Source organism: Macrobrachium nipponense, chromosome 10, assembly GCF_015104395.2.
Source record: "Macrobrachium nipponense isolate FS-2020 chromosome 10, ASM1510439v2, whole genome shotgun sequence".
Taxonomy (NCBI): Eukaryota; Metazoa; Arthropoda; class Malacostraca; order Decapoda; family Palaemonidae; genus Macrobrachium; species Macrobrachium nipponense.
The window spans coordinates 5,229,302-5,244,301 of record NC_087204.1 but is presented as its reverse complement, the minus strand read 5'-3'; the positions used below and the strand labels follow the sequence as shown (position 1 = coordinate 5,244,301).

The window sequence follows — 15,000 nt, the reverse complement described above, 5'->3', positions numbered from 1 at the left end:
AAACCGCCGTTAAACACACACACACATGTATATATATATATATATATATATATATATATATATATATATATATATATATATATATATATATATATATATATATATAACATATTTATATATATATATGCATATATTTATATATATATATATATACGTATATATATATATATATATATATATATATATATATATATATATATATAGATATATATATATATATATATGAGAGAGAGAGAGAGAGAGAAAGAGAGAGAGAGAGAGAGAGAGAGATAGAGAGAGAGAGATACTGGTCCCGGTAACCCCCGCTAAAAAAAAACATAGATTATTCTTGATTGGTAAAACATTTTATGAATGTACTCTAATTTTCGTGACACTACAGGCAGCTCATATTTTGAATGGATTCCGCCTTTGATGACCTTTCATTAAGTCGCTTGCGTCATTCAATCCATCCTGATCGGATTATACGGCGATGTCTGAATTGACCGAGTAGGCGGTACCCTTGACTGAATTTGTGAAACTGTGCGCCACACGTTTGTAATGTAGGGTGTACATATTTTCACCTTTGTTTGTCGCCAGTCCTATATCATTTTTGCATTATAATTTTTTATTTTATTGGCAATGTTTGTTTGATCTTTATAGGAAATCTCGTCAATATGGCGGGTGACATTAATGAATTGTAAAAAAAAAAAAAAAACTGATTACTGTAATATACAAAAATGAAGATATAAAGCCATTGCCGGTTTGGCCTTTTCAATTCGCGTTTGATATAACAATCTCATCTTCTGATACCTTTATTGTTAAGGTTGCTATACTTGCATTAGCATATAAGTATTTTTCATATAGTATTGTCATTGCCATATAAGTATTCGACTGATACCCTTCAACACCACATTTCAATACATGGATGTCATTTAGCTATTTGTTATGAATTATGATTTCCAGAAGGATTACGTTCATCGAAAGTGCTGACAAACAGAATAAAAGCATGTTTTTAAAACTGTAGGGAGAAGAGGAAGATAAGTCTTTAATTTAGAAGACTAAGTAATATGATAATGATGTAGAGAAAGACAACAACATCAATAGCAAAGCTTTTCTCCTCTTGTCCTCTGTTGAATAACTAAGAGCTGGAATTTCTATGCGAGCCAAGAGCTCTTCTTTGGATTTGAGAGTGAGAGATGAAAAGAGATTCCCTCTGAAGTCGTCCACTTCTCTGCCGGTGGTTGAATACTACACAAATCTCTTTCTTTGATGATGACATTACTCTGGTACACTATAACATCTGCGGTTACTTTCTATGTATAGAGTTTACAGAGAGAGAGAGACCTACGGACACTTCTGTATTCCTGTATGTTGCCAGGTTCACTTTGTATTTCTGTCACCCCCTGCCTTTCCTGCGTTCTTACAGGTGAAACTGTGTGCTTTAGAAATATCTGATGTATCTTACCTTCCCACAAATTCAGCAGGCAATGTGACTTTCGCTAAGTTACCTTCCCTCAAATTCAGCAGGTAATGGGACTTTCCCTATCATATTTTAGACAATATATCTCTGTGTACTGATGGGCTCTGAACACTCACAGAGGCAAATACAAAACAATGCAACCTGAGAGCGACGTTCTCATACCATTAAATACTACAGACTGAAGAGTGTATCATAATACAAGCATTTGAATTTAAAAATAGTCCTTTACCTGTGTAGTCCTCTCACCTGAGGACGTATCAAAGTCTGGGCCAGCGTAAGAGAAGTGACCCAAGTTCCATTCCAGGATATTTACTATTCAGAGGCCATTCAACCTCGCTAAATGCGACTGGATGTTGAAGGGCTGCTTATGTGGACCTCTGGATTCTGAGCAACCTGGCGTCCTTTTTAATTTAAATATGCGAGAAATCGGGAGTAAAGTAATGTGTAAAAAGCCAGTACATCTATAATAAGCTCATAGCCCTCCCCAACTTGAAACTAGCAACAATTGCAATTTAAAATCGATCTTATCACTAAAACGTGATTCTCGTCCCTTCAGGAGGAAGTAAAGAAAGGAAATAAGAAAGAAATTACTGGTGAATAGAAACTCTCCGAATGGATTTTCTCTTCACTCCGGAATGGAATAGCTTGTCAACAGAAACTGTTGACCGAAGGCATTAAATTTTTGAGAGGAAAGCATCAACATAATTCTGTTTGCTCAAGACCGGATGTTAACGGAAATTATAAAGAGAATATCTTTAACAAAGTGGAAAAGGCGCATGCTTATTGCCTGCGCATATTGTGTTCTCAGTATCTGTTATATATATATATATATATATATATATATATATATATATATATATATATATATATATATATATATATATATATATAATGTTATACATATTTATGCCAGTCACTATTCATTTCTAATGGATCCTATTTCCATTATAAAACCGGGGTATCACTTATCTTTTAAAATACGGACACTTGAATACTAAACTTAAGCACATGCATAGATTCAACAACCGCTCCGTCTTCAGACCGATAAGCATATTTATTCAGCCGATACGGTGGTCTCTGCATATGCTCTCTTATCCTACATATCACATCCATCAGAATGCAGTGACATGGAGATACAGAAAGCTTTTTATCTTGCAAACAACTTCACCTGCTGCCTTTTGCATCCGATCTCCGCCAGAGGGATTTTTGAGAATCTCGCTTACGGGAATGTTTGGATCTTTTTGCTTGGAATGGTGCAGTCTACATTGGAATGGTGTGGTCTATGCTTGGAATGGTACGGTCAATGCTTGGAATGGTGCGGTCAATGTTTGGAATGGTGCAGTCTACATTGGAATGGTGTGGTCTATGCTTGGAATGGTACAGTCTATGTTGTGAATGGTACGGTCAATGCTTGGAATGGTATGGTCTATGCTTGGAATGGTACAGTCTATGTTGTGAATGGTACGGTCAATGCTTGGAATGGTACGGTCTATGCTTGGAATGGTACAGTCTATGTTGTGAATGGTACGGCCATGCTTGGAATGGTATGGTCTATGCTTGGAATGGTACGGTCTCTGTTGTGAATGGTACGGTCAATGATTTGGAATGGTACTGTTTATGTTGTGAATGGTACGGTCTAAAGTGCAGTCGCACACGAGGTTTGCGAACGGTACCGTTCGGTAATGTATGATTGCATACGTGATTCTTAAAAAAGAATAGGGATTTACAGGAGTCATTGCTATCAAGATGTAGACACGGGTGATGACCTTCCTTGCAATCATGACAATTTTAGATAAAGATTCTAAGCAGAAATGTTATATAAAAAAACAATCTCTCACTCTGTAAATGGCGCGTAGCTGGATTCACTTCATATTCCTAATAGAAACAAAGATTATCATTTGTCAAAATTACCGCGTATTTTCCGCGATTTCATTAAAAGAACACAGGTGTAACTAACCGACATCTCACCTGGTACCCTACTTATCAACGCAGGCAAGAGGAGTAATTTCACTCTAAATATAAAGTTGAATGACTTCAGGCATCACGTATTCCACGACATATAATTCTATATTTTTCTCACAGTTCCGGTGTAATTAGATTCAACAAATGTAAAATAATTGTAAAAACAATTTGAATATTAATAACTGATAAAAGGACTCTAGCGATTTCCCTTTTCAGCTGCAGTTGTATTATTTAATAAGGAATAGTAAATCGGATTTTGTCAATTTTTATGACATGGGTGACAACAGAAAATAATGAGTCGTATTTAGTCACTTTTTATGACCTGAACTACATAAAATAATAAATCGTATTTAGTCGGTTTTTATGATTTGGACGACAACGTAAGATAATTAATCGTATTTAGTCAATTTTTATGACCTGAATAACATAAAATAATGAATCGTATTTAGTCAATTTTTATTACCCGAACGACAACGTAAAATAAACATCTTCATTATAAAGGATATTTTCTGTTGAAGAATATACTATGTCTGAGTAAGGAAACACATTCTAAAGTTAGGAAAAGCCGACGGAAAATTTTGACGTTATGGCTCTTCGGTCCAGTCCAAATGGAGGGTGATTCTTCCTTGTTCAAAGGAAGAAAAGTTCTCGCATTTGACAGCAGACAGGTGCCCCCACCCACCGCTCACTCCATTTGCTCTTTGTGCAAGAAAGAATGCAATGGGGCACCGATCTGCAAATGGACTATCGACGCTCTGCAACAAGCGACCGGAAAGGGAAAATGACGTTTGAATTCGGCATAAGGGATCTGAGGGTCGTGATTTTACTTATTATTGGAGATCGGTTGTTCGGATAAACGCAGAATAAGCAAGCAGTTAATGGATAGATAAAATCAGACCCTAAATTGATAACGCGAGCCTGAATCTTACCACTGAAAGTAGGCACAAATTAAATGAAGTCTCAGAAAGTAGGCCTTTTCTTCAATAACATAAAAATAAAAGTCTAACAAACTACGTTTTTTTCAAAATCGTTTTTTTTATATCATAAAAATAAAAGTCTAAGTAACTACGCTTTATTTTTTCCAATATCATAAAATTAAAAATCTAAAAAACTAAGTTGTTTCTCAATGCCATGAAATTAAAAGTCTAAGAAACTACGCTTTATCATGCCATAATAATATGAGTCTAAGAAACTACGTCCTTCCTTCAATAGCATAAAAATACATTTGATATATATATATATATATATATATATATATATATATATATATATATATATATATATATGTATATATATATATATATATATATATATATATATATATATGTATATATATATATATATATATATATATATATATATATATATATATATATATATATATATATATAGAGAGAGAGAGAGAGAGAGAGAGAGAGAGAGAGAGAGAGAGAGAGAGAGAGAGAGAATCTGTCTTTTTAATCAAGAAAATGTTTGAGTACCCAAAGAGTAATCATGAAATGGATGTTGATTTTCTCTCCAGGCAGAAAAAAAAAATACCACCTCCCGAACAAACACAAAACAAAAGCTGAAGGATCCACTGTCCATTGTTTTGAAAGTGACGCAGCATTGGAATGAAAACTTTGCAAGCGTGTTCATGGCAGGGAAAGTTCCATCCCTTGATTGAAATAATCACAGTTGGTATGGAGCACATCCGAAAATAATTCGTAAGTCATGTTTTTAATTTCAAGAGAAGCCACAGGTGGGCTTCCAAACATTCTCTAGTTATTGAAATACCCGGTTTGCTGGGCTGGCAGTGTAGCCTGAATATAAGGGTATAGTGGCCTGTCTCTTAGTAAATGGTTTAGATAAAAGGCAGTAAATTTATTAGATAAGCGCTTGGAAAGAAATATATTCACTAAAAGTAATATATAATGAATAAACTGCCAGGTAAATCTCTCTTCATATATATATATATATATATATATATATATATATATATATATATATATATATATATATATATATATATATATATATATATATATATATATATATATATATATATATATATATATCCTCTGCAGAAAAAAAAATTCATAGAAATAATTTTCTATAAATTTAACGGTATTAAGAAAAAGAGGAAGTAAAACAAGCATTGACAAATTATATGAAGATAATAGATTAAAAAAAATAACTTTCTCTAAAGGTAAAAGGGCTTGTTACTGTTTTGAAAAGAACTATCAAGCTTATATACTGTGAATAATCGGGAAAGGTTAAATTTTTGTCAGCCAACTGACGTAGATTAAAGTCTAGAGAAAGTATTTTTTTCTCTATTTCTTATCTAAACTGATGATCTCATGACAACATAAAAATTCTGGAAAATGCTTACCTCACTGACTAATTAATTCTATGACGCAGCATTATTACAAGTAAAATGCAAACTTAGGAAGTTCTCCATTCTTAATGATGAAGTGAAAAAGATTAAATATAAATAAAACTAGACAAAGAGTAAAATACGTCACGAAACCAAATGAAATGGTAAAAGGCAAATAACGAAAGAAATTGCCAAGTCGAACGCTTGCCAAAACCACATTTCGTTTTAGGAAGGATCGATGGCAGGAGATGATTAACTGCAAAAGACCTGCAAGATGATTAAATAAGTGGTTAATTAAAGCGAAAGAACCACTCCTTTTTTGGGGGGAGGGGAGACTTTTTCTTCATCTCTAATGGGATCCGTTCGTCATGCAAGAAGGACACGGCTGCTCCCATGGCATCGTTTCCAGATTTCATTATTTCGTACTTGCATCAGTAATCAGAGAGAGAGAGAGAGAGAGAGAGAGAGAGAGAGAGAGAGAGAGAGAGAGAGGACTATTATTCCCTCAGCGGCTTCTACCATATATTTTTTAAAACCATTTGATGCGACAGATTTGTAATCATCCAATGCGTATGATTAGTTGCGTGAGGTAACTCCATGGGTGTGAAAAATGCATCCGATGGATTTTTTTCACTTTTCTTGTGGAAACCGAAATATTAATCCTTGACCAACCAGTACAACAAACCACTATACCGACGTTTACTTACCTTAGATAAAATAGGGGCATTTTAAACGTTATGAATTTGTCATTAAAAACATAAAAGCCAAAGCACGTAAGACGTGTTTGTATTTGGTTCGTAAACAAGAAATCCAGTGGCGTCTACTATCGAAAAGAGAAAGAAGTGGTTATGTCAACATTCGCTTTGTTTGACTTTCTCTTTCCAGCAGCAACGGACTCATTTGTTTATATTGACTTATAAGGCGGAAACAAAGCAAAGCCAACTAAATCTTGATGCGCACCACTGGTTACTTTTAGTGGTGAATAAAAAGCGTATTTAACTAAGATAAGTATGAGTATATCTTAAATTCCAAGGGGGTTTCAGAATGCTTGATCACAATTCAATGAAAGTTCTGCTTAGATTAATGCTATTACGATGTTCACTTATTCCTTTTGAGTGTGAAGTTACGTTTCACTTCATATCATAGAAGTATAGATATTTTCAGATGTATCTTTTATCCCAAATTAGAACGGAATGTCCTAAAATGTTGGATAAGCTAACTGAAAAAAATAAATGAATGTCTAACCACTACTCCTTTTCCTTCCAATTATTATTCTTTTAATTATCTGCAAAAAATACGTTTATATGCCACAGCATCTCACCCGTTTTACATTCGCTTTTGATCTCGTACCAATAATTATTACTCTCAACGATTATTACATCATTTATCGTCCCCTGCACCTTCATATGATCATTGCAGTATTGATATTCAACTACTTTTTGCTCATTATGCTAATGCCATTACTACCAAGACGATTTCATTTCCATACTCTTTGATAATGTAAGCGCATCAGCAGCGCCTTGAGGAAAATTCAAACATATTTGATTAATGAAATATAAATAAAAATATTCGTTTAAGCAATTATGCATAAATTCTCGAATACCTCAGATACTGAAATCAGGAGAAGTTCTACTTTTACGAAGGAGAGGGGGAGGGGGACTGTGTACACGCTTCAGGTTCATACCAAGAAAATTACCGTTTCCTTCGTCGGTTCTGGCTGACGGACTACGTCTGCGAAAAGTGATTTTTTTTGGTGTTGTATGGAGGAAGACAGCGCATATCCTGCTATTAACCGCAGGTAAGATATATTCTCAATTATTCTGCGAATAAATTATGTGCGCAGTATTTCAGCAGACATTCGCCAAAAGCACGAGCTCATTATATACTAGACTTTTTTGTCACGATTGACTCATCCTATTAGCGTATCTCGTGGAGGGAGGGAAACATCTGGGAGCTTGGAATTTGTAACACCTAGACGCTCTACTAACTATGAACATGAAGGAGATGCGAAAGCTTCCAATCTAATGTATGTATAATCATCTCATGGAGATATGAACTAGTTTTAAACAAATGAAAAGTAAGAAACACAAAAAAAATTCTCCGATGAGTGAAAAAGTATGATATGAAAACCTATTTTCTATCGGAAAAAGTATGACATTGAAACCTATTTTATATGGGTAAAACGTATGGCATTAAAACGTATTTTGCTATAGGAAAGAGTATGACATAAAAACTTTTTTTCTACCGGTAAAGTATGACATTAAAACTTATTTGCTATAGGAAAAAGTATGACATTAAAACCTATCTTCTATTGGAGAAAGTATGACATTTTAACTTATTTTCTAAGAGGAAAAAGCATGACATGAAAACCTATTTTCCATGTTTGGACGATGTCGAGGCTGAGCTAAGGTTCGGCTATAGGTTGGTCCTATCAACTTTCTGCATTTTCACAACATTCAGTTGCGACCCATAACAGCCATCTGACCGCCAGGTACATATTTCACTCACTAAAAGGAGCAGACGGACGGTGGGCGTCTTTGAATTTAACCAGAGACCAATTACTTATGAGGCGAGGAGCTGCTGGCTACACTCTCAAGAGGCGTCGGTGGGGAAACACGTTCTTTTTAATCTAGTGTGACATTAATGGCCTTGAAAGAGAGAGAGAGAGAGAGAGAGAGAGAGAGAGACAGACAGACAGAGAGAGAGAAAAAGAAACTAATGCAAGCAATAAGTCCAGCTATTGATTTCGATATAACTTGTAAGGAATAACGTCTGCCTTCTTGAGGGATTTACTTGATTTTTTTTTTCTGCTTGCGGATTTTTTCTTTTGGACGAAAATTGAAAATGACTCTGGGCTAACCTCTCAGATTCGCTGTATATCTTAGCAGCTCTCTGATTTCAGGGAAGGAGCTGTGCACTGGGACCTATGAGGTCATTCAACGCTGGGAAGGAAACTGAGAGTAGGTAAGTTTGAAAGGTGTAACATGAGGAATACTTCGCAGTTACATTATGAAATAATTGTTAGGGGAGGGTGGATAGCAAGATGGAAGAAAGGTAATATGAATGGAGGTACAGTAAAAGGAATGAAACAGGTTGTAGCTAAGGACCGAGTGGACGTTGCAAAGAACCTTTAGTAATGCCTACAGTGTATCCCTTGAGGTGCACTGACGGCACTACCCTTCCTAAGGTGGATATCGTTAGTTGTGCCCAAAACAAAACAAAAACTTGTGGTAATTTTTCTTCCATGGCATAAATCGAGCACAATTTGCACTGGCCTATCCATTTACGAAAACTATTTTTCTTACTGAAATCAGTAACTGCTGTCTTCATTGTATTGTCCCGTTTCCCTGATTTGACTACTACATTTAAAAACGACTATAACATGTTCCCATAAACTGTTGTAGATGTTTATTTTTAGCTTACGGTTGTTCAGCTGTGAATGTGACTTTAGTCTACAACGATAAAGGAAACTGTTTTCAGATGCCCGTCATCGAGTCATGGAAAGGTCCTGTTTCTAGGTATTTTCCTCCCAGAATTCACAGATGTGCGCGGATATGGCTGTTGTGCTACCCACCCCCTGGGATTCATGTCTTCGTTTTGATGTGTGCAATGCACATTTCATATCCAAGAGTACGGCCTTAACTAAATTTCCATATTTACATGATAAACAACAAAATGAATAAATATATAAAAAAACACATGTACGTACTTTGCATTAAATTAATTCCGTGATATGATTTACGCTTGCATATTCTGATGCAAATTGAAGATATTCAAATTGTATGTTCATCATGATTTTGTTTGCAAATGTGTGATGCAGAGGTAAAACTACTTCCGATGCATCCATATGTTCAAACGGAGCCAAAGCTTCCTTTAGATTGTCCTTAAAATTTTTATTTTATATTATTGGGCTGTCTGAACCATTTTACCAAGGTAGAGAAATATATTGATAATGAAATGAAAATTTCAATGATATATATAGTAAGTTAAAAGGTATTTCCATTCGAATTTCTCGCATAAACAAAGGGAACCGGACATAATCCATAGAGATTAGGGGCTGGGGGTGGGGGGGGGGCGAAACTTCGTAATTCTCTAATTTCCCTCTAGCATAAGTTAACAATATTCTCCCTAATTTTAATTATGATTAACATACGCAATTAACTGTGCGTTAAGTGTGGGGGGTGGGGGAAGGGGGAGATATTACGTTGAAATCCTGGAAATGGAAGCAGGTCTTCTTTATGGTATATATCCTTCCAGATGGTTCTCAGAAAGAAATTGTATTTGTGATAAGAGTTTCAGTTTAGTAAACCTGTAATATCCATTTAATGTGGCGCGTCGGTGGTTATAGTAAAAGTGAACTATTATCTTGCTCTCGCACAACAGCCGCAATTACAGTATATAAATATCTAGCTAAAGTAGATTCACATCAACCGTGCATTTGATGTCTAGGTCAGTCCCTTACGACGCTCCTGATTGGCGGTTGATAAGCCAATCACAGAGCTGGAAACTTTCAGTCTCTCTCGAGAGTTCACATGGGTAGGATCTATGTTCCACCTCTCCTGAGGTATACGTTTGAAAGACATACATCCTGCCTATGTGAACGCTCGAGAGAGACTGAGAGTTTCCAGCCCTGTGATTGGCTTATCAAATGCACGGTTGTTGTGAATCTACCATAGTAACAAACTAATTTCAACTACCTTCTGCCTTCATTAACCAAGGGTTTTCTCCGGCAATAGTTTCGTCTATTAAATTTACTGTGCATTTAAATGCCCATCCAGTCTTTAACATTAAATAAAGTGGAAGTGATACCTTTAATTCCCCAACAGTGTTAATTGTATGACAGGATGTAACTAATGTTTTCATAAAAATAAAAATAAAAATTTCTAAAATTATTTATATAAAAACATTAAATTTTTTTTAAATATTTTTCTAGAATTTTATTCATATAAGTAACTATAGTTTTCACAAGAAATATCTATTTTTTTTAAATTACTTATATATAAAAATAATTTTTTTCTAAAACTATTTAAAAAAAGTAACTATTGTTTTCACTAGAAATAACTATTTTTTCTAAAATTATTTATCTATAAAAGTAAATTTTTTACATTTTTTTTCTAAAACTATTTACATAAAAGTAACTATTGTTTTCACTGGAAATAACTATTTTTTAAATTATTTATATAAAAGTATTTTTTTTTACTTTTCTAAAATTATTTACATAAAAATAACGACCTCTTTTGTTCAAATATTTTCCTAAAATTATTGACATCTGTAAAGTTTTCGTTCTACCCTCAGACAGAACTATGGGGGTTCATTGGCACGTTGAAAGTCGTGGCTGGCAGTGACTGAGTGATTGTTCTGAGCATCGATCACAAATATATTCCCAGCAGCTAAATATTAAGACTATTCTGTTTTCTTCTTAAGTGTTTGACATTCCTGTGTTTTCGTCTTCAATTATTGCGATAAGTTAGTCGTAATTTAACCTCGTAACTCTCTCTCTCTCTCCTCTCTCTCTCTCTCTCTCTCTCTCTCTCTCTCTCTCTCTCTCTTTGCTACAAGTCAGTCATAATTTAAACTCTCTCTCTCTCTCTCTCTCTCTCTCTCTCTCTCTCTCTCTCTCTCTCTCTCTAAGAAAGCCCCAATCCAGCGCGAACTACACGCAATTTTACAGACATTTATTGCCAGCACAATCTTTGACAGGATTCACCAACTTCATTTCTTATACATCATCCTCCTCCTTATGGTACTGTTTCTGAGAATAAAAACAACCACCGAGAGGGAGTAACATCACAACCGAGGCGGAAGCCACAAACGGCGCCTGAATAATGCTAAGACCCACAAGCATTACGCCAACGACTTTGTTTCCTGCCGCGTTCAGTAGAGCGGACGATATTGACGGTCTCCTTTTCCAACCGCGCGACTTCGAAAGAAAGGAGAGAGAGAGCGAAAGAGCATTTGGACTGAGGGATGAAAAGGCATACACTCAGGAGTCATGAATTTCGGTTTTATTTTTGATTTTAGCAGGTCTTCCAGGAAGGCTTCGGTGTGTTCGCTTATACGATGTCATTTTTATCTAAGAATGTTCGCAGATAATATGGAGAAAGTTTATATTAACGATTCAGCAACAAATACAGTAGTTTCACTGTTACTACTGTTAATAATGAGGACTACCACACAAGGTACGGTACTTTCACTGTTACTACTGGTAATAATGACGACTACCACACAAGGTAAAGTACTTTCACTGTTACTACTAATAATAATGAGAACTACCACTAAGGTGTTTGTTCTATTTTTCCAAACCCTGAGGTGTCACAAACGTCAGCACGCGGAATAGAATGCCTTCTTGTGCCATTCCTAACCACTGCAACTATCAAACTTTTCAAAAGAATTGAAGCTGACAGTACAGAGTTAAACAAACTTACTTACCATAACGGACAGAGACTGCACTGGATGCCTCTCTCTTGAACGACACTATCAAATGTGATGTGAAATGCCAAAGATATTTCTTTAGAAACGAAATTCTGACTGCTGCCAAAACTAAGGTGGATAAAAAGTAAAATTCTGTATTATTTGGTCTGGCATCTTGTAGTATGAAATACTTTTGGGAATAATATATATATATATATATATATATATATATATATATATATATATATTATATATATATATATATATATATATATATATATATATTCCCAAAAGTATTTCATACTTTTCTATATTATTAATCAAAACCCTATGTACCTTACATATATATATATATATATATATATATATATATATATATATATATATAATATATATATATATATATATATATATATATATATGTAAGACCATAGGGTTTTTGATTAATAATATGCGTTCTCTGTGACCTATGGAATGTGGAGAACAGTGCAGAGGTAACGACCTGACAGTAGCTGATGAATGAGTTTCTAGGGGGTGGCGTGAGATAAAAGTGCTTAATTCAGGAAGTCAATGTACGACAGTTTATGAACTCTTCTCAAAGTGCCTTTGGGAAACTGGTTGTAGCCAGTAATATGAGGCGTTGTCGAAGTGTGCATTCGTATGTGCGTGTGCGCCTCTTCTATTCATAATGTATCACTAGCCAAGTCTATGGGAAGACTTGCACAGAGATTCGGGGGAGGAAGGCGAAGCCATGATGTGGCAGATGCCAAAAGTGTTTTTTAAACAGTGAGTGATATTCCGGTTTGGGAATGGGTAAGTGTTTTACCTTTACTTTAGCCCAAAGGGATGGCTTGTTTTTGATATCTTGTAAGATGTTCCATTTTATTAACTTTGTCTTTAAACTTGTGTGTGTACTTACCGGGATGTGTTCTGTATCTTTGAACAGACGGATCTGGAAATGCCGGGGGACAGAGTTCCCGGAGGGGTGTGGACTTTCTTTGGTGACTAAGACATTGTACCATAAGACTGGATTACTTAGTTAATTGATTTAGTTATTCTTGTAAATAAACGTTATGTTATGATGCAACTCTCTCATTTTCATTACCTGTTAGAATGGAGAGAAAGAGGTGGAGAGAGAGAGAGAGAGAGAGGGTGATTCCTTGGAGAGAGAGAGAGAGAGAGAGCCTGTGTGTGTAATAGGGTGTGGGGGTCTGCCTTCCGTTTCGTGTCCACGCTTACCTTATGAATACTGGGGGTTCTTTCCCCCATGTTATAGTGGTGTCAGCGGTTAAGAGGGGATATAGAAAGTCTTCTTTCTTTTCTATGCCTAGGAACGCCAATGTAGAGATGGGTGGCCAGTTAGAAAAATAAAAAGGGGTCGTGACTTAGCGATAGTTTTCGAACGACAAAGCTTTGTGGGATTGTGGAAAATCGTTAAACTGTTAGTTTTCAGTTACTTAGTGAGAAAAAATGAGAAAATATCTGTCTGTTAACTGTGCTAAAGGGAGGGAAGGATTTTTATGGGACTCAGCATTTTTCCCAGGGAGTCAGCCAGAAGCAGTGAGCGCACCCAGTGTGACTTTTGCTTGTGCAATGACGAGAGTGTTCCGAGATACCCGTGCGGGTGTTGTGTTTAATACATATATCACTGCCGTGTTTTACGGAGAATTTCGAGTTCTTTTTTCCCATTATGGAGTGGTGAGTGTTAAACTATTGTTTTGAAGGAGTGGGTTTTTGTTTAAATATTTCAGGGTTATGGGATTGGTTCAAGAGGTCAACAATTTTTCTTGTCTTTGCCCCATAGTGACGTGTTTTCTTTATTTTGCACGTGTTTATAATAGACGTATGCATTCGTCTTTGTTTAAAACATAGGAGTGTATTTTTCTATGCATGTGAACTGTGCTTGGATAATCATATCTGGCTTAGAGACAGCGGCCACAATTTTACGGGCTCAGCACATTTCTGCAGAGAGGCGCCTTGCATTGCGAGGGTACGGGCATCCCTCGGGGGGATAGTGGCATGGAAGGTACCACTGGCCTCCCTCGAGAGATAGTGCAGGGATGAGTACTAGTGTATACCTTGGGAAGGGGTCCTCAGACACTGTTCAAGGGGAGATGGGGATACTGCTGGTATGCCTCGGGCTGTTCTGCCGCTCGACTGAGGGGTTGTTCTCAGGGGGGGAGAAATTTTTTTTTTTTTTTTTTTCTCAGTGTGGGTGAACTCCCCCTTTTCCTTTTTTTTTTTCTTTGTGTTGGGAGATGGATTTGGCCTTGACATTGAATGCTAAGATATCAGCTGATTGATTAGTTGATGAAGTGAAATGCTCGTAGAGTCTTTTTTTTAGAAAAGAGATTTTTTTTTCTCTCTTGGACGAAGAGAAAAGGAAATAAAAAGAGATTTTTCTTTTCCGAAAATGAGGGGAAAAGTAGTTAACATGCACGGGATGTGTTATATGTTTCTTTGTGCCTTGAAAGACACAAATATAAGGGGGATACACAGATTGTTTTTTTATTTTGTTGGAGAAATTACTTTGAAATGCCGATGATGTTGTTGTATCTGTGTTGTGTGGCAATGGTGTTATGTCATGGTGTTGCATGCTGGAGAAATTGTATGTCATAGGATTCAGCAATACTGTTGTATGCTATTTGAATTTCACCCTTACTTGAGATTTTTGCAAGAGAATTATTGCTTTGGAGAGTTATTGTTATTATTATTATTAATAATTATTATACTTGAGATGTGTCACGGGAGGTTTGCTTAAGTATAATTATCATTACGGGAGAATGGTTTTACAAGAGATTTGAGATATTTC

At 35.7% G+C, this 15,000-nt stretch overlaps 1 protein-coding gene across 1 annotated transcript in view; it reads left to right on the top strand.

The window, feature by feature from the left end:
* The window catches only part of LOC135224268 (uncharacterized), a 118,233-nt gene that overhangs the window by 11,592 nt on the left and 91,641 nt on the right, over positions 1-15,000 (top strand). Inside the window, exons 2-3 of the mRNA XM_064263115.1 lie at positions 1,406-1,506; positions 2,802-3,003. Coding sequence (XP_064119185.1) covers positions 1,406-1,506; positions 2,802-3,003 — 303 coding nt within the window. The remainder of the gene's footprint in view (positions 1-1,405; positions 1,507-2,801; positions 3,004-15,000) is intronic.